Source organism: Brachyhypopomus gauderio, chromosome 17 (assembly GCF_052324685.1).
Source record: "Brachyhypopomus gauderio isolate BG-103 chromosome 17, BGAUD_0.2, whole genome shotgun sequence".
Classification (NCBI taxonomy): domain Eukaryota; kingdom Metazoa; phylum Chordata; class Actinopteri; order Gymnotiformes; family Hypopomidae; genus Brachyhypopomus; species Brachyhypopomus gauderio.
The window spans coordinates 12,230,525-12,253,661 of NC_135227.1; the positions used below are offsets into that span (position 1 = coordinate 12,230,525).

At 41.8% G+C, this 23,137-nt stretch overlaps 1 protein-coding gene across 2 annotated transcripts in view; it reads right to left on the minus strand.

Moving 5' to 3' along the window:
* Positions 1–23,137, minus strand: part of mdga2a (MAM domain containing glycosylphosphatidylinositol anchor 2a) — a 178,290-nt gene that overhangs the window by 103,648 nt on the left and 51,505 nt on the right. For both annotated transcript variants that reach the window (XM_076978570.1, XM_076978571.1), the window contains exon 3: positions 18,807–18,981. In XM_076978570.1, the coding sequence (XP_076834685.1) occupies positions 18,807–18,981 (175 nt within the window). The remainder of the gene's footprint in view (positions 1–18,806; positions 18,982–23,137) is intronic.

Sequence of the window (23,137 nt, forward strand, 5' to 3'; positions counted from 1 at the left end):
TGCTCCAAAGCAGCTTTGAAAGTACACATTGGGGTTTCTTTGCAGTGGGAACAGACCGAGATGAATATGCTGGTTCATTCCTAGGCTACATAAACTTATAAACTGAAAATGTATTGTCTCAAAGCATAATAAAGGTGTTTTACCAAAGACTGAGGATGAATGGCAAAGCGGTCTGCTTCTGTTAGGACACCTGGACTTAATGCTAACTCTCAACACCAGAGGTCTCCCTCCTCAGAGTAGTGCTGTCTCCATAGCAACCCAATATGCATACCTGTAGAGTGTTTACACTCATTACCTGCTACTTATTTAACATGCCGTTTGGGTATAGATCAATTATTTCTGCAGAGACCATTTAAGTTGTTGTTACCTCTGTATTCCATTATTTCATAAACTTTGCCTTCTCTCAAAAAATATCTGGGCAGTTTTTGAGGATTTACCATGTGGCAGGAACATGGAAGAACAGATCTTAAACTATGAAAGACTCCAGCCTTTGGGTATGCCATGACCTTTCAGATTTTGGCTTTTTCAGCTGAGAGTAGCTGGAACAACAGTGTTCGAAGGCGTTGAAAGTTCAGTGCATTTTCAGCACTATAATGCAACAAATTAATTGATTGATTTGATGATTCTGTAACATTTGTTGTATTCAAAAGTGAATAGCCTGAGCAATTGAATCGGTATTCTGGATAAACAATAATCATGTTTTTCTGTGTTCCATCAAATAAACATTTTATGTTCAGACAATTTCTGTGGGTTTTTATGCCAAGGTGTTAGTATCAAAGTCAAAAGTCTGACTTCAATACCAATTGCGACAAGCCTACTATGTATTACACATTGAAATCAGAAATGGTTTACCAATTCCCTAGACCTACATGTTGTCCTGTTGCCTCCATCTATTACCACCACAGCCATTAATGATGAACCCCTAGGTTACATGATTTCATGATTCCACCATGCCTATGGCTCTCAAAGCAGGGGTGTATTAGCTGGTGTTGTGACATAGATCTTCTCTTTGATTGCACCTCCTAGGTGAGTCTATCCCCTTTCTTTACCTTTGGATGCTTTAGTATTAGGATATATCCATCCTTCCACCTTCTTAGCTCAGCTTCTAAGTTGGGGAAAAAAGGATGGTTGGCTCAAGCCATGTATCGATTACCAAGGGTGCAATGCCATCACTTTAATATACTGTTATGCACTTCCCTTAGTCGTGTTGGCTATCGAGCAGCTGCATGAAGCCACCATCTTCACCAAGCTTGATCTTCACAGGGCATACAAACTCATTTGAATACAATTGGGCAATTGAACCGTTGTGTGTTAGTCTACATCAATAGCACACTAATCTATTCCAGAATCATTGAGTAGCATGGCAACCATACATGTCAACTATGCTGCAGCATTTAGCAGACATCTAGATCTTTGGAGAAGATCCTTCAGTCTGAGACATTCTTCTTAGGATAAATAATCCACAAAGGAGTGATCTTGGATAACATCAAAGTGCCAGACTAGCCTAAGCAGAGAATAATAAAATAGTTGCAGAGGTTCTTGGGATTCACAAAGTTATTTAGGAGATTCATCAAGAACTTTAGTTCACAACACTGAAGCAACTTTTTATTTCTGGCACAGTCCTGGTTCACCTATGCACCCTAAGCACTTTGTAGTAGAGGGAGACAAATCTAAGACAGGTGTGGAAGCCACCCCAAAGAGTTGGTAATCCCCAAAAGCTGCACTTGTGCCTTCTTTTTGTGGAAACTCTGACCCACTGAACACAACTATGGTGCATGGAATAATGAATTGCTAGTCAAAGAACTGTCCTAAGAACAGTGGAAGCACTGCCTGGAGGGTGCTATCCGCCATGTTTTTCTTCTGACAGATGACAGTAATATGGAATATGTTAAATCAAGACAGGAACTCAAGATTGCAGGGCTTTTCACAATATTTAATTTCAAACTGGTATATCCTATGTCAAAAAACACCAAAGCCAACACCTTGTCCAAAGTCCATAATGACAATATCCTCAGGCACGACACTGAATAATCCATTTTCTACTTGCCCTGTGTAGTAGCTCCCATTGGGATGGAGATCACAGAAGAGTTCACTAGGGACCAGACTCAAGAATCCTCCCTAACTGCCTGACTGTGTTCTAGGAAACCTGGGATCAGGTAGATGATGCAGTTGGTTTTCCATTTACCTCTGGTAGCCTGGCTTGGAAAATTATATTATGTTGTCCTGCCAGGTACTGTATATAATACTTGAATGTCCTCCCACCAGCTGATTGACTTGAACCACTCCCTGTTCCTAAAAGACCCTGAACATGGATGTCTATAGATTTCTTCAGAGTTCCCCTATCTCAAGGAAACACGGTTATATCATTGATTATTGATCACTTCTTCAGTGTATGCAGGTTGTTGCCATTGCCCCAATTTCCCAGTACCATGGAAATGTAAGAGATCCTGTTCCAAGATGTGCTCCAATTCTATGGGCTACCCTAAAGACATTGTGTCAGACTGAGGAAGTCAATTTATGTCTTGCGTTTTACATTATTTTTGCAAACACCTGAACTGAACATCACTGGGAGCTTCCCTTCAGGTTAGTGCCCACAAACTAAGTCAGGTGGAGATGCTCAATCATTTACATTTTTGGCATTTAATAGATCTTACAAAAGTGCTCTGTCATCTACTCATAGAATGTATCCTAGCCAGTACAGTGGGTTACAGTAAAACACACAGTTGAACTGGAATACTGCAAAATTCAGGAATCATTTGTTGATAGAAAAAAATATGAGCATAAGTACTATATCTAACAAATTAGAATATCAGTCAGGTCCTTCAGCCCCACTGAAGTAGTAGCACGGAGCAGATATTTTTCCTGGGTGTTATATAGCCCAAATTAACTGGTCAATGCCTCCACTGTTCTAATGCTCTTCCAGCATGTTTCAGGTTTCCAGCCATTGTTCTTATCCTGGTCAGGAGAACCCTCACCCGTCCTTGCTATGGACACCTGGATGGAACAGAGTGCTTTGGTATAGGAGGCTACATACATCCATTTTCAGTGAGCAATCCATTGTAAAAAGGCTTTTGCTAACCATCACCAGTATGTTACAAGATGCAGTTACCCTCCAGCTACCACATTCCTCCTACCTTTCATGTTTTACTGCTCAAGCCTGCACACTCCCTGGCCCAGCCTCTGCTTTCCATGGCCTATTTGATATGGACCCTCTTGGATTCCAGATGCTGGGCTAGATGTTCTCCCTGTTGGACTGGGAGGCGTACAGTCCTGAAGAATAAGCCTGGGCTCCTGGTGAGGACATCTTGGACCCATCTCTCATCATGGACTTTCACAGAGATCATCCCAGTCATTCGGCTCCTTGCCCTGAGGCAGGCCCAAGCATCGGCAAGCTTTGGCTTCTGGAACTGCGTCTGGGGGAGTGGGTACTGTCTGACTCCACTAAGTCACCTGGACTTAATACCAACTCTCACTGCCAGAGTTCTTCCTCCCCAGAATACTGATCAGTCTCCACAGCAGTCCACTATGTGCACTTTTAGACTCTTTAGACTCATTACCTGTTGCCTATTTACTTCAGCCAGTGATTGGCTTTTGATCTATTCAAATCTTGCCATTCCTGCAATGTTTGTTTTGACTCCGCCTTCTCTCAGAGTGTTTTTAAATGTAATGTGTAAATGTGCCGTATTTTGTCAATTGTGATTTTTACACCGCAATCAAAATTTGTCCTCCGCTTTTAACCCATCTGTGCAGTTAGAACACACACACACACACACACACACACACACACACACACACACACACACACTAGTGATTACTAGGGGGCTGTGGATCACACGTGCCCAGAGCGGTGGACAGCCCTAGCCCGGCACCCGGGGAGCAGTTGGGGTTAGGTGCCTTGCTCAAGGGCACCTCAGTCATGGCCTCAGGTCTGGGAATCGAACCCACGACCCTCCGGTCACAAGACCAGTTCCCTACCACCAGGCCATTACTGCCCCATTACTGTTTTTGGCTCTGTTATTTGACCTCTCCTCATACCATGGTTAAAATCTATGCCTTTATGTCTGATGCTGATTTTTGGATCCTGATTTTGTAATTGCATAAATGGAGCTGTGTCCACCTCTCAAGTTCACAATGAGTAAAATGCAGCATTCAGATCAGGTGGCAAACAAGCCTACAGTGAAGCATGAGGTAAACACAAAAGAGGCATCCGAGATGCAAAGCAGAGATAGGAACAACAAATTGACACAAAGCATAGAAATAAACAACACATTTAAAAACAACCCATATAATGTATGGAACAGCATCAAGGCACTCACTGACTAAAATACTACCAATGTATTGCCCGGTAATGACACCATTCTGATGTCCTGAACAGGTTATGTGCTCACTTTGACACTCAAAGCAGGGGGTTGCCCCATTCATTAACCCACCTGTTGGAGGGCAGATATTGGTTCAACAGCACCACCAGGTGATGCCCAGAATAAGGTCAGTGCGATCAAAGTGCAGGCCCAGATGGAGTGCCCGACCCAGTACTGAAAACAAGACTTGGTCAGCATACAGAATATGCTTGCATATACATATTATGAAGAATAAGTTTGAATATGCTTACAAACATATTCAACCTGTTGCTACAAGAAGCTGCTGTTGAAGCTGCTGAAATCATTCACAGTCATCCCAGTGCCAAAGAAATCAGCTATAAATTGCCTGAATATCATGTCATCCAATAATTCTGATATAGTCATGAGGTGCTTTGGGAGGTGTGCACATTCACACATTAGAGCCATCACTCCACCAGATCTGCATAAGCAGTTTGCACACCAGCCAAATCACTCCATAGAAGATGCCATTACAGCAGTGCTTCACACTGACCTGATACACTTCACATTGCCCTGAAGAACCAGGTAGTTATGTGAGAATACTATATGTGGACATTGGCTCCACATTTGACATCAGTGGCATAGGTTTAATTCCATGGTTCTTCTATGTGCTCATGGGTCATGGACATACCTATCTATGAGGATATGTATTTGATAGAGACTACAAAGCACTCTTTAAGTCAATACGAACAAGGGGGACTGCCAAATTCTGTAACTGCTGTAAATGCAAACGTCACTGGCGTCACTGGCTGACCATAACATCTATCTTCACCTTCTACACGTGAACCCCACAGGGTTCTGCTGAGCCCTCCACTTTTTACACTTATCACATATGCACACACCACCATTCACACTTCCATCTTCATAATTAAATTTGCTGACACCATCACCACAATAGTTGGACTCATTTCAAGGATGTCATGTCATACACAAGATGGCAGCACCTTGTATGACAGCAGCTGCTCTATTCCAACACAGTCAAACACAAGATTAGTCTATAGTTGTGGTCTTCATGCATCCAACTAATTCTGCAGCTTATCCAATGTTTTACTGGGTATTCTACACTGTAGATAACAGCAGTGTTACCTAGCATCAACAACGGTTGCTGGAAGCAATGCAAGCAGTGCAAGTGAGTACTCGAGTGAGTATTAGTAGGAGTCTAAAGTCTAATTTCCACAGACCTGCATTTCCATCTATTTTGCTGTCTAACATCCACTCACTGGAAATGCAAGGTGAGAGTGTTTACCCTTATGTTCACCAAGACATGGCTAAATTCCACTGTTGCCGATAGCACCGATAAAACCATTAGTACGGATAGGCTAAGAAACATTTCATGCAGAACGGAGTCATGCTCTCAGTGGCAGGGGAGGTGGTTTGGTTTTCTACTTACATCAACTGTGTCTCAAAACACAAGTTTGGAAAATAAAATGTTAAAATATCGACCATGTCTGTGAATTCACAGCCATTAGCATCATAGCTATTTACATTTCCCCCAGAACTGACACAAAAGATACACTATTCACATTGTGCCAGGCTGTCAGCATGATGCAAAATGCCAGACTATGTTTATTGCATCGCTAGAGACTTTAATCAGGCCTACCTGAGGACAGTACTATGACCTTACTACCAGCATGTGGATTTTGCAACCAGGGGAGAAAACACACTAAACCGGGTTTACATAAACATGAAGCAGGAATTCAGGAACTTCCACCTATCTCTGTGATAATAATTCCAGCAAGCACACCACTACTAACCAGAAGCAAGCAATGTGCAGCAGATAAGGACCTGTTCTTCAGCACTCTAAGTTTTGAATGCACTGACGAATGTGTTCAGAGACTGCTACTGTCAAGCAACACATCCCAGGTGGAGTGTGCGATGTGATGATATATATATATATCAGTGGGGAACCGTCAGGGCCCTCTACGCCCTCTCAGAGGGCCTAAAATATTCTTAAAACATAAATATATATAATATAATTTATCCAATTATATTTTATCTACTTACAGTTTGACAATCGACATCTAAACAATTACAAAAATATAAGCAAAAAAATTATTCACCCGTGTCTATTCAATCTGTGTTGGCAGGTGAGGGTTTAAGTTAAGTGGAAGCCTGTGAGCCTGTGTCTCCCCCAGAGGTGTCAATTCCAGGTTCAGAAAGTAAAAGTCCTCACCAGGATTTTGCTCAGGCTTCCTGGATTGTGTTGATTCCACTAATTTTACCTGGATTGCACTAATTAGAAAAATTAAGCAAGCTTGAGCAAAATCCTGGTGAGGACTTTTACTTTCTGAACCTGGAATTGACACCTCTGGTCTCCCCCTATCAGGACTGTGATGTCCGCTGTTCGTTTACAGAGGGCCTGGCAGTTATAATTCAGCGCAATACCAGTTTCAAATGACAGTAAAATTGACCAATCATATCTTCCCTCTTAGTGGGCGGGCTTAACTGTATGATAATTTCCACCCGCTGTGGCGATGCTAGCTGTCGTTAGCGTACCACCGCTAGCTAGTTTCGATTCATTCCTTTGATGCCCTCGTGCATGTTGTTTACATATTCCGCTTCCGAGGAACACGGAGCTGTGAACCTCATTTTGTTGGAACCTTATTTTGCTTAAGAAGTTATCAAGTACAGATATTATTGTTTATTGTGTTTCTAAAGCTGTATTGTCGTCTCAACTTTTAATTATTATTTTTTTTATTGCAGTTAATTAGGAGAGGAAACAAATTTTTTTCGGGGGGGTGGGAGCGGGCCCAGGTATATATATATACAACATATCCCTGAGCAAAGCCATCGTTCACCCATGCTTCAAGTCCACTACTATCATACCACTTCCGAATAACTCACCAGCATCAATACTCAATGACTGCTGCCCCATCGTAGTCACATCCTACTTTGAAAAGGCTGCTCAAAAGCACATAACATCCAGACTCCCTGCAATACTCAAACAACTCCAGCTTGCATACCACCATATCAATAGCACTTCATCTGAATATTGCCCATCTGGTAGAATAAGAATAGCTATGTGCTACCCCCCAGCGTTAGCTAAGAAAATTTGGCCCACTAGGCATCAACATGCCACAATGCAACAGTGCAACACTGGAGTAAATAAACCTCTGAAATAAACACCTGAAATCCAATAGCAGCTGTTGCTGAAAGTTTTGAGGGGGTAGAAACAAACTGAAAAATCAAAACAAAAGGCAACATATATATCACACACACATACTTATCCAAGCTCTTACTCTCATCATGGCCATGCAATGCCAGCTCAACTCATACAGTCAGTTATTCAAGAGAGGACAAGCAGATCTTTTGTCACATCTTCACTGTGCCTTCTAATCTCAATCCTGTAACCTTCATCTAGCTGTTGAGTGATGCTAAGCTTCCCAAGGAACCCCAGCCTCATATCATTGTCAAGATGGCTGCAGCTACTTTTGTGCCATTTGTATTTCTTAGAATGATGTTTCAAATATTATACCTCCATTGTTGTCCACAATGTTTCAGTGCCAGGGGTTTGAAACAGCAGATAGGGAACGCAATAAAATGGATTGCTTACATTGCACCCTGTTAGCATAAAGAGCTGGAGAACTCTCAGGTATAAGCTCATCTTTGATCACAAGCTTGCTGCTGAGTTTGTAAATTGCAAGGTTCATACACCTTTTCCAAGGTCAAATTCAAGCACTTTCAAGGTCCATTTTCATTATTTTCCAGAAACTTACAGCTGTAGTAAATTAGCTATTTATACAATTACACAAATACTCAAAATGATGAATGAAACTTTTCATTGCATTAAAAGAGATGGTAGCATGTTCAGTAATATCAGAAGAATAAGAATATTACAGAAGCTTTTTGCCATTTTATACTAGATGCAGGCCCGTTGACAGTCTTGCTGGGGCCCGGGACAAGAAAGTTTCATGTGCCCCCCCCAATATAGTATATAATATAGCCACACATCAAAGCTGTTTCTGACAGCTGACTGGTTTATACTTGACGTGTCGCGAGCGGCGCGAGGGTCCGCGCGGCGAAAATGACGTAATCGCAGTGGCACCGAACGTGCGCGAGGGCCTCGATTTGCGATTCGATTCGCGAGGTCGTGCACCTCTCGAATTTTGTAACTTCGCGCGCGCCGCGTCACAAAAGTCATGTTTGCAGGGTTTATACAATGGAATTAAAGCACTTGTACGTCACTTTAAAGGTCCATTTCAATATTTCCCTGAACGCTAAACTTAATTAAGTTAAATATTTATACATATACTCGAAATAATTCGCTTTTTATTTACATTATTTAATGGTTGTTTATTTTCAAAACGCCCAATATTAACGTCTTCACGTTCTCTCATGTTTCGTCCTGGAATTACATTTGTTGTGAAACGAAGTAGTACTTTAGCCTAAATTCCAGCAGTTTTCAAACCTGGAACACAATGCATTAAAATACATTAAAATTCGTCAGGTAAATGTTTTCCTTTCTTTTCTGCGCTCCAGATATATGTTTACTTACTATCCACCACTGTATTTCCCGCTGTTGGGCGGGTACCAGCCAGCTACGGTCGATGCTGGATCAAACCATTTTTCAGTGGGAGGTGGGGGTGTATGCACTTAATGGAAAATATGCAGATAGGTAAAAAACTAATATATTTTAGCCATTGAGCTTATTTTGAGTACAAAATTTTATATTAATGAAAGATTTCAAGATTATTTAAAATTATAGACTTTAAATAAAAAATAAATTGCTGGGCTCTTTGATGGGCCCCCCTGGCCCTGGGGCCCGGGACAACAGACCCGGTTGTCCCCCCTTGTCGACGGGGCTGACTAGATGACATAGCTAACTAGCTGAATACATATATGGTTAAAAACAGGGCTCTCAAGTCTCACGCATTGAGCGTGTGACACACGCATTTCACCGTCTTCACATGCTCACACGCCACACTTCCGATTTCACACGGCGAGAAAAAAAAATCTAGTTTATTTACCTCCGATCCATATCTATGTCGCCCTCCACTGGCGATCGATCGCGATATACAAACCCCCACCCCGCTCAACAACTTACGTTACCACCCCCCACCCCCCCCCCCACCCCCCCCAGCTGAACAATTAACGTTCGCCACCCCCCCCCGTCAACAAATCTCACAGTCTGACATGAATCCAAAACTTGAGAGCCCTGGTTAAAAATATGCTCGTTTGGTTAGGATTTGCTCCAGTAGCTAGCTTAGCTACCATGCTAGCATATATTTTATTTTAATGGTTGTTTATTTTCAAAATGCACAATCTTAATGTCTTCAGGTTCTCTCAAGTTTCATGCTGGAATTACTCGTCATGTTAGAACACTTGTCGCTTGTATTTGTAATGTAATAGAAGCAAACTACTCAGTCAGATAGCTATATTGTTGTTAAATGAAACAGAGTTACAATTTCAAACATTTTCAAGTACTTTAGCCAAAAATTCCAGCACTTAAAAAAATGTCTAAGTAGATAATTTGATGAGGGCGGCGCCCTTATTGACTAGCCACCACTGCTGAAATAGACACCTCTAAAACTAGCATCATGAACACTGGATTGGAATGGATGTTAAATTTGTACATCGGAGTTTGAAGAAATCTTGTTCAGCTGTGTACTGCTTGTATAGTCTGAACGAGCTAATGAGATGGACCGTCAGTGTGCAAGACTACAACCATCACAAGAAAGGATCTGACAATGTAGTGGCAGATGCTCTGTCCTGAGCTTAATATCATTGTACGCTGTGCTTTATTGTGAATTATTATTTTTTAAATTCTGTATAAAAAATTTGCAAAACAGGTTTATTCTTTAAGCTAGGGTGACCAAACGTCCGTATTTCCCGGGACATGTCCGTATTTCACGTCCTGTCCCGGGCGTCCCGGGATATTTTTTAAAACTGTGGAAAAGTCCTGGTTTTTAAATTACGTTAATCGGGCCATTAATTCTACAGGCACTAGGACCCTGAGCACGGCGCTGTATGACACGGAATCCCTGAGCCTCATCATACTCAACTGGCGGAGAACCAACAACTTACGTTCGCCACCCCCCCCCCACGCTCGACAACTTACGGTCGCCACACCCCCCCCCCCCCCCCCCCCCCCCCCCGCTCGACAACTTACACACAGTGTCCTGGTTTTCCCAAACAAAAATATTGTCACCCTACTTTAAGCTAAGTGTGTTATGTGTCCGGAGTTCTGCTGCCATTGGATAGTGGTTCTCATTAAAGTCTTGCTCGATCCACCAATCTAGGAGCAACTAGGAGATTGCTGGGCAGGACTACGATGTTAAAAGTGGTGTCTGGAGACTCAAAAGAGAGCTGCTTTTTGGCTCATGGTTGCTCGTTCGCTACTGCTTCATTAAGTCTTAGATTAGTTTAGGATTGTTTAATTCCTTTCTTTGCTTGGGCTCTACCCAATATTCTGTTAACTGAGCAGTGCATGTGGTGGTGGATACAAATATATATTTTCCCATTCTATATTGCAGTGTTTGTGGTGGTGTTTGTTTATTTTCCCCTTTGGAAATACACCCTAGTACAGGGGTGGCCAACCCGCGGCTCGTGAGCCGCATGCGGCTCTTTGCCTGGTTTCGTGCGGCTCCCCAGCCGGTCCGCGGGCTCACCTGCACTAACGGGGCGACACACTGCTACATTTTCGTGGTGCGCGGTTTGTTTACAAGCCTAGCGAGCCGCTGATACTTTTAAAATCGCCGTAGTGGAAAACATGCATTTGACTGTCTTCACAGTACGTGAACAATATGTACATTAACCACATTTATTTATCTTATCAACACCACAGAATCATTTATACCTTCCATACCAGTTTCCTTTATTTGGGAGTTAAAATGTACAGGTTGACTGTACTGTCTCTCTCACCTACCTGTCTATTGGGACCTATACGACATGCAAGCTGTATTGCTGCTTTGCAGTGCTTATTCTTTTCTTTCACACTTATTTGAAGTATGGATAATAAAGACTGTACTATGCAACCCTCGCCTTCATCCGCCTCAATCCCCGCGTCACAGAATGTGCAGCCTGGAGCGGCCGGAGGTGAAGAGTCTTCTCCTCTGGAGATCCTCGCTCTGCAAGGAAGGGCTCTTGGTAAGCAGCAGCAGGAGCTTTAGGACAGGAACTCCATTCAGTTTTGGTGTCTGTATATCCTGTATATCCTACCCTTCACACGACACTCTATCACCTTAGGTCTCCCTTGGTTTAAGTTGCACAACCCTGTCATAGTCTGGACCACGGGCCGTTTACTTAAATGGGTTGCACTACTCAGTGGTACTCAGTTCTCTCCCCGTGTGGCCATTCAGTCCACGCAAGTCAAGAGATCCCCAGTCCGTACAGAGACCTAGCCGAGTTATTTAGCTCCACCAAAGCCATTCAGCTTCCCCCCCACTGTCCTTGGGATTGCCATATAACGCTCAAGGCGGGTACCACGCCTCCTCGTGGACGTGTTTACCCCATATCGCAGGAGGAGGAGAAAGTTATAGGGCAATAATCAAGGAGGCACTCGCGCAGGGCTATATAACCCCCTCCACCTCACCTACCTCAGCCAGCGTATTCTTCGTTAAGAAGAACGATGGGGGCTTGAGGCCATGCGCAGATTACCGAGGGCTCAATTCCCTCTTGGTAAATTACTCCTACCCTCTGCCTCTGGTGCCTTCAGCACTGGAGCATTTGCGGTCTGCGAGTGTATTCTCCAAACTTGATCTGCCTATAACCTCATCCGCATCCTTGAGGGGGATGAGTGGAAGACGGCGTTTAGTACCACCACTACGAGTATGGCGTCTTGCCATACGGCTTGGTGTCAGCCCCGTCGTTCTTTCAGGTGTTCATTAATGAGGTCTTGAGGGAATATTTTAATAGATGCGTTATCGCCTACATTGACGCCATTTTGATCTTTTCACAGACCCTGGACCAACATGTGCATGATGTGCGGGCTCTTCCTGGACACAGTCCTGCGCAATCATCTGTATTGCAAGCTGGAGAAGTGTGAGTTCTACCTTCGGGAGGTGAACTTCCTGGGGAACTTTGTGGGATGGACACAGCCTCACACGTGGCGCGGGGGCTACACCATGATATACTGAGGCACATTACCTCCTGCTCTGTGTGCACTCATTGTAAAGTGCTGCGCACTCCTCCGGCGGGCAAACTTCACCCTCTACATGTGCTCGAGCAACCATGGACTCACATCGCTTAAGACTTCATCACGGACCTTCCCCCCTCTGAAGGTAACACCACTATTTTGGTTGTCATAGACCGGTTCTCCAAGATGGTTCGGTTCCTCCCATTGCTTGGCCTGCCCACCGCATGGGAGATGGCGCACCCCCTGTTGCAGCATATATTCAGGCAATTCAGTCTGCCTGAGGATATCGTGTCGGACAGGGGGCCGAAGTTTACCTCACGGGTGTGGCGGGAGTTCCTGTCAAAACTTAACATCACTGTTAGCCTCACTTCTGGGTACCATCCTCAGGCTAATGGTCAGGTGGAGCGTGCAAACCAAGAGGTGGGGAAGTTTCTGTGTTCTTACTGCAGTGAGCACATGGACATGTGGTGCTCCTTGCTGCCCTGGGCGGGTACGCTTAAAACTCTCTCACTCATGCCACATGGAGAAGACGCCCTTTGAGTGCGTGTTCAGTCGCCAGCCTCCCTTATACCCCTGGAACACCACATCCTCTAACCAATCCATCACTGAGGAGTGGTGCAAGAGGAGTGAGAGGGTGTGGGAGGACACCCATCAGTGCTTGAGAGAGGTGATCAAGCGATTTAAAAGCAAGGCAGACCGCAAAAGGAGCGACGCGCCATTCTATCAGGTGTGAGACAAGGTGTGGGTGTCCACAGAGGATGGGTGCCTGGGCAGAAGAGGTGAGCTGGGGGACCGGTATGTGGGACCGTATATAATTCTTAACCCAGTCACCTACAAAATCAGCCTGCCAGGGGACTGCCGCGCGTCCAGAGCGTTTCATGTGTCTGCCCTAAAGCCGTTCCAGGCAAGGTTATAATCGTTAACGAAAACGAACGAAAAAACGAAAACTAATATTGAAAAAACATTTTCGTTAACTGAAATAAATAATAACGGTAATTAATAGAAAAAAACGATAACTAACTATAACTATATTACATGTTTAGAAAACTAACTAAAACGTACTGAAATTATAGATAGGATACCCTTTGTTTTTGTGTTTGTCAGTTTATTTATAAGTCTTGTGAACTGATATGAGATCGATCTTTTTCAGTACTAGTTTTACATTAGCTGGCAGAAGTGCACGACACCTCATGGTCCGTCACGTCTCTTGTTTAGAGCTCCTGCTCGCTATGCTAGCCTGCACAATTACGACAACAAAAGTTGGGAGAAAACGGCGAGTCCTGTATGGGATTTTTTAATATGACTACGAGAAAGACTAGATGTCTTGTAGTGGAAACAGGTGATAAAATATATGGAGTAGTTCTCAAGAGGAAAAACCCCACGAATCTCAAAGTTCACACAAGAGGGCTAACTGTCAGTACATTTGACAAGCTAGACTCTTAAGTAGCTCCGCCGAAAGAGAAGCACCAACCTGGCTAGGTAGCACTGGGAAGGAGAACCGTAATGGACCGTCTTCACCAGTGATCAAATAGCTGCTGGTTAGTTAATGCAGAAAAACCGCAAGCGGGTGGATGCACTAGTTAATGTGTTGAGACTGGATGTCAACACGACTGTGTTACTCGATTGCCTTCACAAAGTTTGGCTTTTCACGCGAATCAAAATAGGGTTACGCTCCTATGTTCGTGTCCGTCAGTCTTAGTCTGGCAATTTTCAGCAGCAATATTACACATTTTGCACTTAAGGCTTCTATCTTGTGGACTGTTGGTTGTTCAACAGTAATTGAATGCATTTTTTAAAATGGTATCTTTTGATGAGTTTTTATTACACAATATTTACTTTGAACTTTTTGAATCCTGCACCTGACAAATAACCCAAAGTATAAAAAAAAAACTAAAACTAATACTAGAACTAATGAAAACTAAACTAAAACTAAGCTTAAAAAAATTATTAAAACTAATAAAAACTAGCAAACGTGCTCTAAAAACTAATTAAAACTAACTGAATTAGAAAAAAAAGTCACAATGAAATAAAAACTAAACTATAATGAAAAATCCAAAACTATTATAACCTTGGTTCCAGGAGGGTCCTTTGGAGGACATCGAGGTCACAACTAGGGCTGAACGATTAATTGCATTTGCGATAATTTCGCGATTTTTTAAAACGCGATTGTCTAATCGCACAGGCTGCGATTTAAACTGGTCACGTGACTTGGGAGCGAGCCGAGCCGAGGACGAACGGAGCAAACCTGAGCAGCAGGCAGGGAGGTGGAGAAGTGAAGTTAACACAGCGCACTTTAACTTGTTGCACAATGGCTTCAGGCTCGACAGAAGCTGACACAACTGAAAGTCTAATACCAAAGAGGGGCAGCACATCAGTTGTGTGAAATTACTTTGGCTTTTAAAATACGCTGCTCATCGTCAGGTACTGTGTAAAACGTGTCTTGTTACTGTCGCTACGACGCGAGGTAACACTACAAACCTTCTTCAGCATAAAAAAAACACCACAAAGCCTCGTATGATATTTGTAAGGCTAAAATGCCAACGACCAGTGCTGCATCTTCAAATACGCAAAAGTGTTTCTCTGCGCTTATACAGCTTTAGTATGCGGTGAGCAGCGAAATACTGTAAAATCACGCATATAGGCGCAATAAGATTTAAAGCGCGGATGAATCGCGAAAGCGCGGATAGCTTGACCGCGGTCCAGCAGACAGGGTTCACTGACCGAACCGTTTGAAAGTGTAACTCCTTATGGATGTAATTGGAAGCGGCACGCTGAAATAACTCGGGCAGTAACGGAGTTCATAGTGAAAGACATGATGTCCGTTAATGTAGTGAACAATCCCGGCTTCATGGCTTTGTTAAACACACTGGATATGCGCTACCAAATGCCCTCACGCACATATTTTAGCCAAGTTGCTATACCTGCAGGGTTGCCAACTCTCACGCATTGAGCGTCTTAGACTAAAAAGTTAGTAGTTTGCTCTGGCGCCAACCACAGGCGATCGATCGATCACGATATAAAAATAATACTTAAATTTAGTCCATTTTTTACACCCCCCCCGGCAACCCTGTATCTGAGCTGTATAAAAAATGCCAAAACAGAGTTTCCTGAAGTGGAACAATGGAAAAAAATCGCGATTTTAAATCGCAATCGCAATTTATAGATAAAAAATTGCAATTAGATTATTTTCCAAAATCGTTCAGCCCTAGTCACAACTCCCCCTTCCCCCTTACAGTGGTCAGACGGTCCAGCCTAGTCGGTGGGAGGAGTCCTTGGGGGGGGGCTCTGTCACGGTGGGGAGGCCTGGTCACCACCAGAGGGCACATGCACCCACTCACACTCCCACACAGCACACACCCCCGAGCACCAAACCACTCCCCAGGTCCCAATCACCTCACTACTAGCACATGTATCCTATTATGTTGTGCACCCTTTTAAGTTCACAGGTCGCTCTGTTCAGTGCTGCACATTCCTTCAGCAGGTGGACCTGCTCTCTCACCTACCTGTCTATTGGGACTTATACGATGTGCAAGCTGTATTGCTGCTTTGCAGTGCTTACTCTATCCTTTCACACTTATTTGAAGTATGGTTAATAAAGACTGTACTATGCAACCTTCGCCTTCGGCCGCCTCAATCCCCGCGTCACACTGTGTACACTAAGGTTCTCTTCTAGCCGTACCCAGGTTCAGGCTGTCCACTGTGGGTGGCAGGTATTGCTGTTGATGCTCTTGAACTCCTTACCTACATCTATTTGTACTTGCACCTCTCTATCTACTTACAGATATCTGCTTCAAACATCTGTTCTTGGAATACTTCTATTCCCTCCTACCTATTCCATCTGGTAGGTTTTGATGGTTTGTTTTGTGTTTCTTTGAAGTTGTAAAGCAAATTTGGGTACATCAAAGGTGCTATATAAGTCTTTCTTTTTCTTCTAAACTGTATAAAGAAACATTACATATCACAAACGTAACAATTCTAAGTACTACTGATGTCAATCTTACCAATTGGCCCACACCTAACACAAACAAACAATTATAATCTTCGTAATAATAAGAAAAATTCCCTAGTGATAAAAAATGTATTCATCCGTCATAATAAAGTGGTTGAGTGGCAAGCAAAAACTTGACAGCCTATGTAATGTTTTCAATAAAGGGCCACTTAGGCAACTGTTTTTCAAATCTATCAAGTGCACTTTTATTTCTGTCATATTAAGAGTGTAAATAATTGTTCTCAAGTGCTCTAGCTAAGAAGGTTTTTACGCCCTGCCTTCAAAGAGCTGAAATCAAAGTCTCTTCCTTGCTTATAGCCATGATCCTTCCTTGAAAAGAAAACAAGGAAAAGCACACAACCTCTAAAATGTAATGCATTGGCAGGGGGGCAGGTCTGCCAATTTTCACACTTTAATTATGCTCTGCACAGGTGAAATTTCACAAAGTGAAGCTGAGGGGCTCATTATTGTCATTGGTCCACTGCCACCACCAATCAGCAGCATCACTGCACAGTGGTCCTTCACAGAGGAGGAGTTTAGTGACAGAATGAGTCCCTCTTCTTTATCAGTGACGCGTGTCTGCTCTTTGATCACTGCATCTGGAGTAGCATGACTCTGGTCGATAAGCACCCGTGCCCACCAGCAACTTGTCCAGTGTGGAGCTGGGGAAAAACGATAAGCTGAAGCCTGATCTCGATGAAGGGAATAATGACTCTCCCTCCATGCTGTCTCCCCACGGCAAAGCTAGCTGCCACTGTCCATTGCTCTTCCTATTTATCTTACATCTCCTCCATAAACCACTTCACTGTTCTTCTCCGTCTCGTGTTGACAAAAGAGTCCTCTTTTTTGCGTCGCCGGGGAAGGCAGAGATGTAAATGAGCAGTTTCTAATAGAATTACATAGCTTGGTTATGTTAATATAATTCAGTAAATAGGGTTATTTATGCAGCTTATGAAAAACTGCTTGACTCATTGCTTGACCCTAACTTTCTATTTAAAAATGCTTATTCTTCTGTGCCTGTCACATTGCGCAGTTTAAGTAGCATGGTAGAATTGTGACAGCATATGACAGAATGCAAGCAAACCCAAGCAAGGGTTCCATCTTTCCCAGACGTCTGAAAATGTTATAGATGCATGCAGTGCATACAATCAGAAATGCAGATCAGATTTTTTTTAACCAACAGGATTTCTTACACACAATAAAAGGCGAAACATTTCAGTGACATCAAAGAGTGGACTTTCTGAGATGTCTTGAAGTCCAAGGTCAAAACCTGCTAGCTACCAGTCTGAACTGATTCAAAATGACTTGATTCCTGTTTATTAAATGTTAGAAAAGGTAAGGCCAATAAGGGCAATTAATGCATCAAGGTAGTACATTTGCCTAAATATAGTAGTAATGTTTCAGTGATCCTCAGTTGAATTTCAGCCTTTCACATGTATATACCAGCTTTGCATCATGCTCCAGAATGTTACTGTTTCCAGGTACAGGTTATTCTGTCTTCTGAGTATTGTCAGCAGTGGTTGTACAGGGACAAAACATTCAACCTCATTTTCATTCAAGTTTCATCACTTTTGTTACTAACACAAAGGCAAGCCTTTGATTTCAATTAAGTCCACTTATGAGTTGCCTGACAATTTGTTTCCATTTGTTTGATATGGCCTACCACCAAGTCATTAAGCGCAATTATGAGTCTGTGCATCAGGTAAAATTAATACTCTCTCAAAGGGCTAAAAGCTTATGCCTTCTTAGATGATAACACATAAATATGTACAGCACAACCCACTTCAGAAGCCACAGTTTTGCATACAAGAATGCTTTTATTGTAGATAATTTTAGAAATTACTGATTTGGACCAGCCTTAATGATATATGTAATGTATCTATATTTTACAGCCCTAACTGGATTCAAGTGTGATTTGTTAATGAGAAATTTCATGTATAATGTCACACTTACCATATAATTTACATAGTTTACATAATTTACGTAGTTACAATGTGAAAATATTTCCATGTAACATACCTTTCTATTTTATTATTGTAATAAATATGGCTTTTATGTAGATGTCACAAAACCAGCATTATGCCTATCATAGAGCTCTGTGTAATATTGTGTCTGTACAGGACATGCATTCCTTCTCTAGTCCTGAGAACCTCTCCCTTAAGTTAAACTTTAGTTACACTGTGCCTTCAAAAATTAAGCAAGGTTTTGCGCTGAATTTCTCAGTGCCACACACAAAGAACTGACCCACAGACAGCAATAGAAGAAAACTTTGTCAGTCTATGGAGGACCTAGCACAAAGTCACAATGCTAATATGCTGGTGTGGTGTAGGAGCTATCTTCAGAGGCAGATGGGTCATGTTAAACTCACAGTACACGTCCACTCTGATGGATTTGATGGCGGGGGAACCGAGGCCGTTGTCTGCCTTGCAGTAGTACCGTCCACCCTGGTGCCTCTGGATTCCAGTTATGCGCAGGGTCTCGTTGAACATGCTGGAGTCGTGGAAGCGATCGGAGGCGCTGCCCGCTGTTTTCGTCCATCGTATCTGAGAGAGAAAGAGAGACGGCAGAGTTCAAGTTAAGTCACAAATCTTTAGACTAGAGTCTAAGTCGTCACAAGTCTTTAGGCTGGAGTCTAAGTCAAGTCACGAGTCTTTTGGCTAGAGTTCAAGTCAAGTCTCACGTCAATACCAGGCTAAGCTTAGGGGGACAGGGGATGGAAAATAACTGTGTAAATATATATATATATATATATATATATATATATATATATATATATATATATATATATATATATATATATATATTAGCAGTATTGATGGCTAGCATAAACTAAACAAACCTGTGCAATTGTGTTTTCAGGTGTAGTTTTCTGATTGAAGATAATATTCTGGCCATTATCATTAAAAAAAATTTGATAAAATTTTTTAAACAATAATTATATCCGCTGAATTTCTGTGACATTACATGTATAACATACACTTCCTGTGTAGGGGGTGCTGGACTCTATTTCATGGAGAGAGGAACATAAACAGGGTGGATTCTGAATTCTGAAAGGTGAGAAGGCCAGCAAAAAATGAAATCCTCTGTTCAGACGTTACAGCAGCAACTGCAAAAACTACCAGTAAATCATTTTAGCTTATCCAACAATAGAATCAGTGTCTGAAAAAAGTGATTTGAGCCAATCTGCATCCATCTGCAGAATATTAAAGGATTGTTTGAAGTTCCACTGCTTGTTGAAACCTGAATGAGTCTGATGGGTACTGTTTGTTTTCAGCTGCGGCCCAGGAAAAACTCTGATCTAGGCCAGCTTGCTTTGCAGGTAATAAGCTAATGTAGTCTGTTCTAGGCAATGCCATGGGGCATTTGTCTTTTCTTCACTCAAAGTACATGGGCTAATAACTTTGTCCAAAGTCAGCCTAAAAACGTAAAAGGATTGTTCTATCCAAAATAGTTTCCACTGTGGTTCAGACCCATTGGGGCATATGGGTGGTGCTCATAAAAAATAAAATCTTACACATTTTACTGTGGCAACAACATGCTACCCCAAAATAGCTTTTAGGCACAAAATGCAGATCAAATGCTTCCAGCATAATTTGGTATCATCAGTTGGGACCGCTATAGTTTCACAACCAGATCACCAGATTACCAGGTAATGTACATAATCATTTTAATGTTTACAAATAAAATGTTAATTTTGATTTTATAAACAAACTTGTGACTAGTTACATAAATAAAAGTCTGTAAGTCAGTCTCTTAACTAATTAAAGGCTACATTACCCTAAAAACAACCAAAAACAACACACATGCTATAAAATGTAAGAACACCTCTCCATCCACTGCAGCAGTGCTAGACTCAAGGAACCCAAAAATATTTTTTTAATACTTATATTTATTAATAATATTTTATTATTTAAATATAAATACTATAGTGGAAAGTACTGTACAGAATACACTGTATACATAAGAATAAGGCTGTGCATTTGGAATACTCTAGAAGGTCACAGAAATACACTTCCATTTTCAGAAGATTAACCTGCAAAGAAGCAATTAGCTGCTAGTGTTGTGAAGGAGAGTTGTGTGCTATTGAGGATCAAATGCAATTCACTCAAGTTACCCTATGTTTAGAAACAGCAAAGAGAAACCTATGATGGACTTTCTAATTAGACAAACAAATTACAGCATATTAGCAGTTACATGTGATGCATGTGCTCTTCAAAAGTGGAAAAGATATTTTAGAAATACGTTTGCTTTCTGAACATAGTTTGAGTTCCTTTTTGTTGGGCTTGTTTTCCTGATAATAGCATGACAAACATGTTCATTTTAATACAGATTATACAGCTTATTTCTGCTCTGTGGAGACAGAAGCCAGAGAGCCAATGATGCATGAACATTTTCAAACTTGGGTACTAACTAATTCACACAATCATAGGAACTCAAACTTCTGCTAATTCTTACACTACACGAAGGCAGCATTGTGTCTGGGTGGTAACTTGAATGAATAAAGGATGAAAAATCAGGATCAGAGAAAATGTCTGATTTGTCAGAAGATAAAGTAACAATCTCAAACAGAGACATCATTTCAGTGTACAAGAAAGCTTCAAATAAGGATAGAGAGAAAGACAGAGAGTGTGCAGCCTGCTATGTGTACCCCTCGATTGGCCATCTAGCAGCCAGACAAGTGGAGCAAATTGCCTATTCAGGCTTGACTTGGCCTTGTGAGCCCTGAGTGAGACTTCCTGTGTGGGTGACCTACATTACAACAAAACCCCTCTTCATCATCCCCAGTGCTATAGAACCAGAGAGGAGGGACCTCCTCAGCTCAAGAAGCCCACTTCTGTCGCAGCAGAGGGGATAACTAGTCTCTTGTAGTTACCAACCTTCACTACGTCTTACCCAATAGATGCCCCTTTCTATGAATAATTAGCAGCATTTCAGCTTGTGAACATGAAAGGTGAACAGATTCACTTCTGTGTGGTCTTCGGTCTCTTTGCAAGAGTGCACAGGGAGTATGAAACATCAGTAGGCTACTCCATCTAGAGCCCAAAAAGAGTCATAACTTTTGAATGTGACAGAATGAAGTCCATTTCATGCCTTGCTGATGATGAAGGGCAGGAGTGTTTGTTTACATGCACACTAGGTATTGGTTTGGAATAACAGCGCATTGGAATTCATGGGGCTTCGAAATGCTGGCTCTCTCTGCAAGCAGTGAGAGGAAGCAAGGCCGGAAAATAAAACGTGTCTGCCTACCTATGGGTAAGTTGAGGCTGACAGAGCACAAATAAGAGTTCTTATTTTCCAAAGTGGAAGTGGAATAGAAGTGCAGGGAGAAAACATCCACAATCCATTAGCAGCTTATGCGGTTATGATTCATTGCAATGGATGAGTCACATAAATATAGCTCCATTGTGGCAATTGTGACAACTGAACAATTGTAGCAAACAGTCTTCAGAATGGGCCAAATGTGGTAGGTACTGCAGTACGTTTCAGTGTACAAGAAAGCTTTTAGTGTACAGCAAACTTTGCTGTTTATTTTAACTGTTAAGGCAGCACATGGTGTCACTTTGCTACACAATGTCCAAATATACACTGTTTTCTCATCTATCTTTCCAAATATACACTATACTCTCATATATGTCTAAATGCACACTGTATATTCTCCTCTGTTTCAGTACACCCGTGTATAGCAATAGAAGAAAAATATACTCCCATCCTCCCAAATACTCCCATCTATCTATCCAAATATACACTATACTCCCATCTATCTGACCAAGAATACACTATACTCCCATCTATCTATCCAAATATACAATATACTCCCATCTGTCTGTCCAAATATACACTATACTCCCATCTATCTGTCCAAATATACAATATACTCCCATCTGTCTGTCCAAATATACACTATACTCCCATCTATCTGTCCAAATGCACATTATATACTCTCCTCTGTTTCAGAACAACCCTGTGTAGAGCAATAGAAGATTTTTTTTTTCAAAAATTGTAAGGCATAAGCATTAACTGGAAACCTGTTTAAAAATGATTATAAAACAGAATATAACATGTAAGTCTTTTTCAACAAAGGTAATACCATTTTTGCATGCAGTTGTGTTCATACTGTATTAAATATTGCAGTACATCTTAATTATATAGAAATTATAGCATACATATACATCTATTATAACTGTATTTTGACAAAACATTGTTAATAAGTTAAATGATGGTATAATAGTATAATGATATTTAAAAGTTTTATTAACTTTGTTGGTACCAATCATATACACAAGGTCATCAATGGATCTAATATCAACATGCCACCTTAAATTAGTTAAAAAAAGACTGAAATGGACCAGTATTCGGGCTGCAGCTTTGCTTAAAACCTTTCCATTACTTCAAAATAAAAAGAAAAATGTTGTACCCTGAACCATTACTTTATGGGCAAGTAAATACCACAAAAATGGAAAATATAAAACACATCTAAATATAGAAAATGTACTAATTTACTCACACAAGTATGTGACTGTATTTCTCTTAATACAACCATGCAAATGTGTCCGTCTATTAACCATCTATTTAGTTGCTGTTATGTAAAGTGGTTAAGCAAGAGTTTTTCCTACACAGCTTCCTCCTCGTGATCGCTCTAAGAAACCTGGTGGCTGCCAGGATGCCTTGCCAGTAGTGAGTGGATCAGAGCCACAGAGT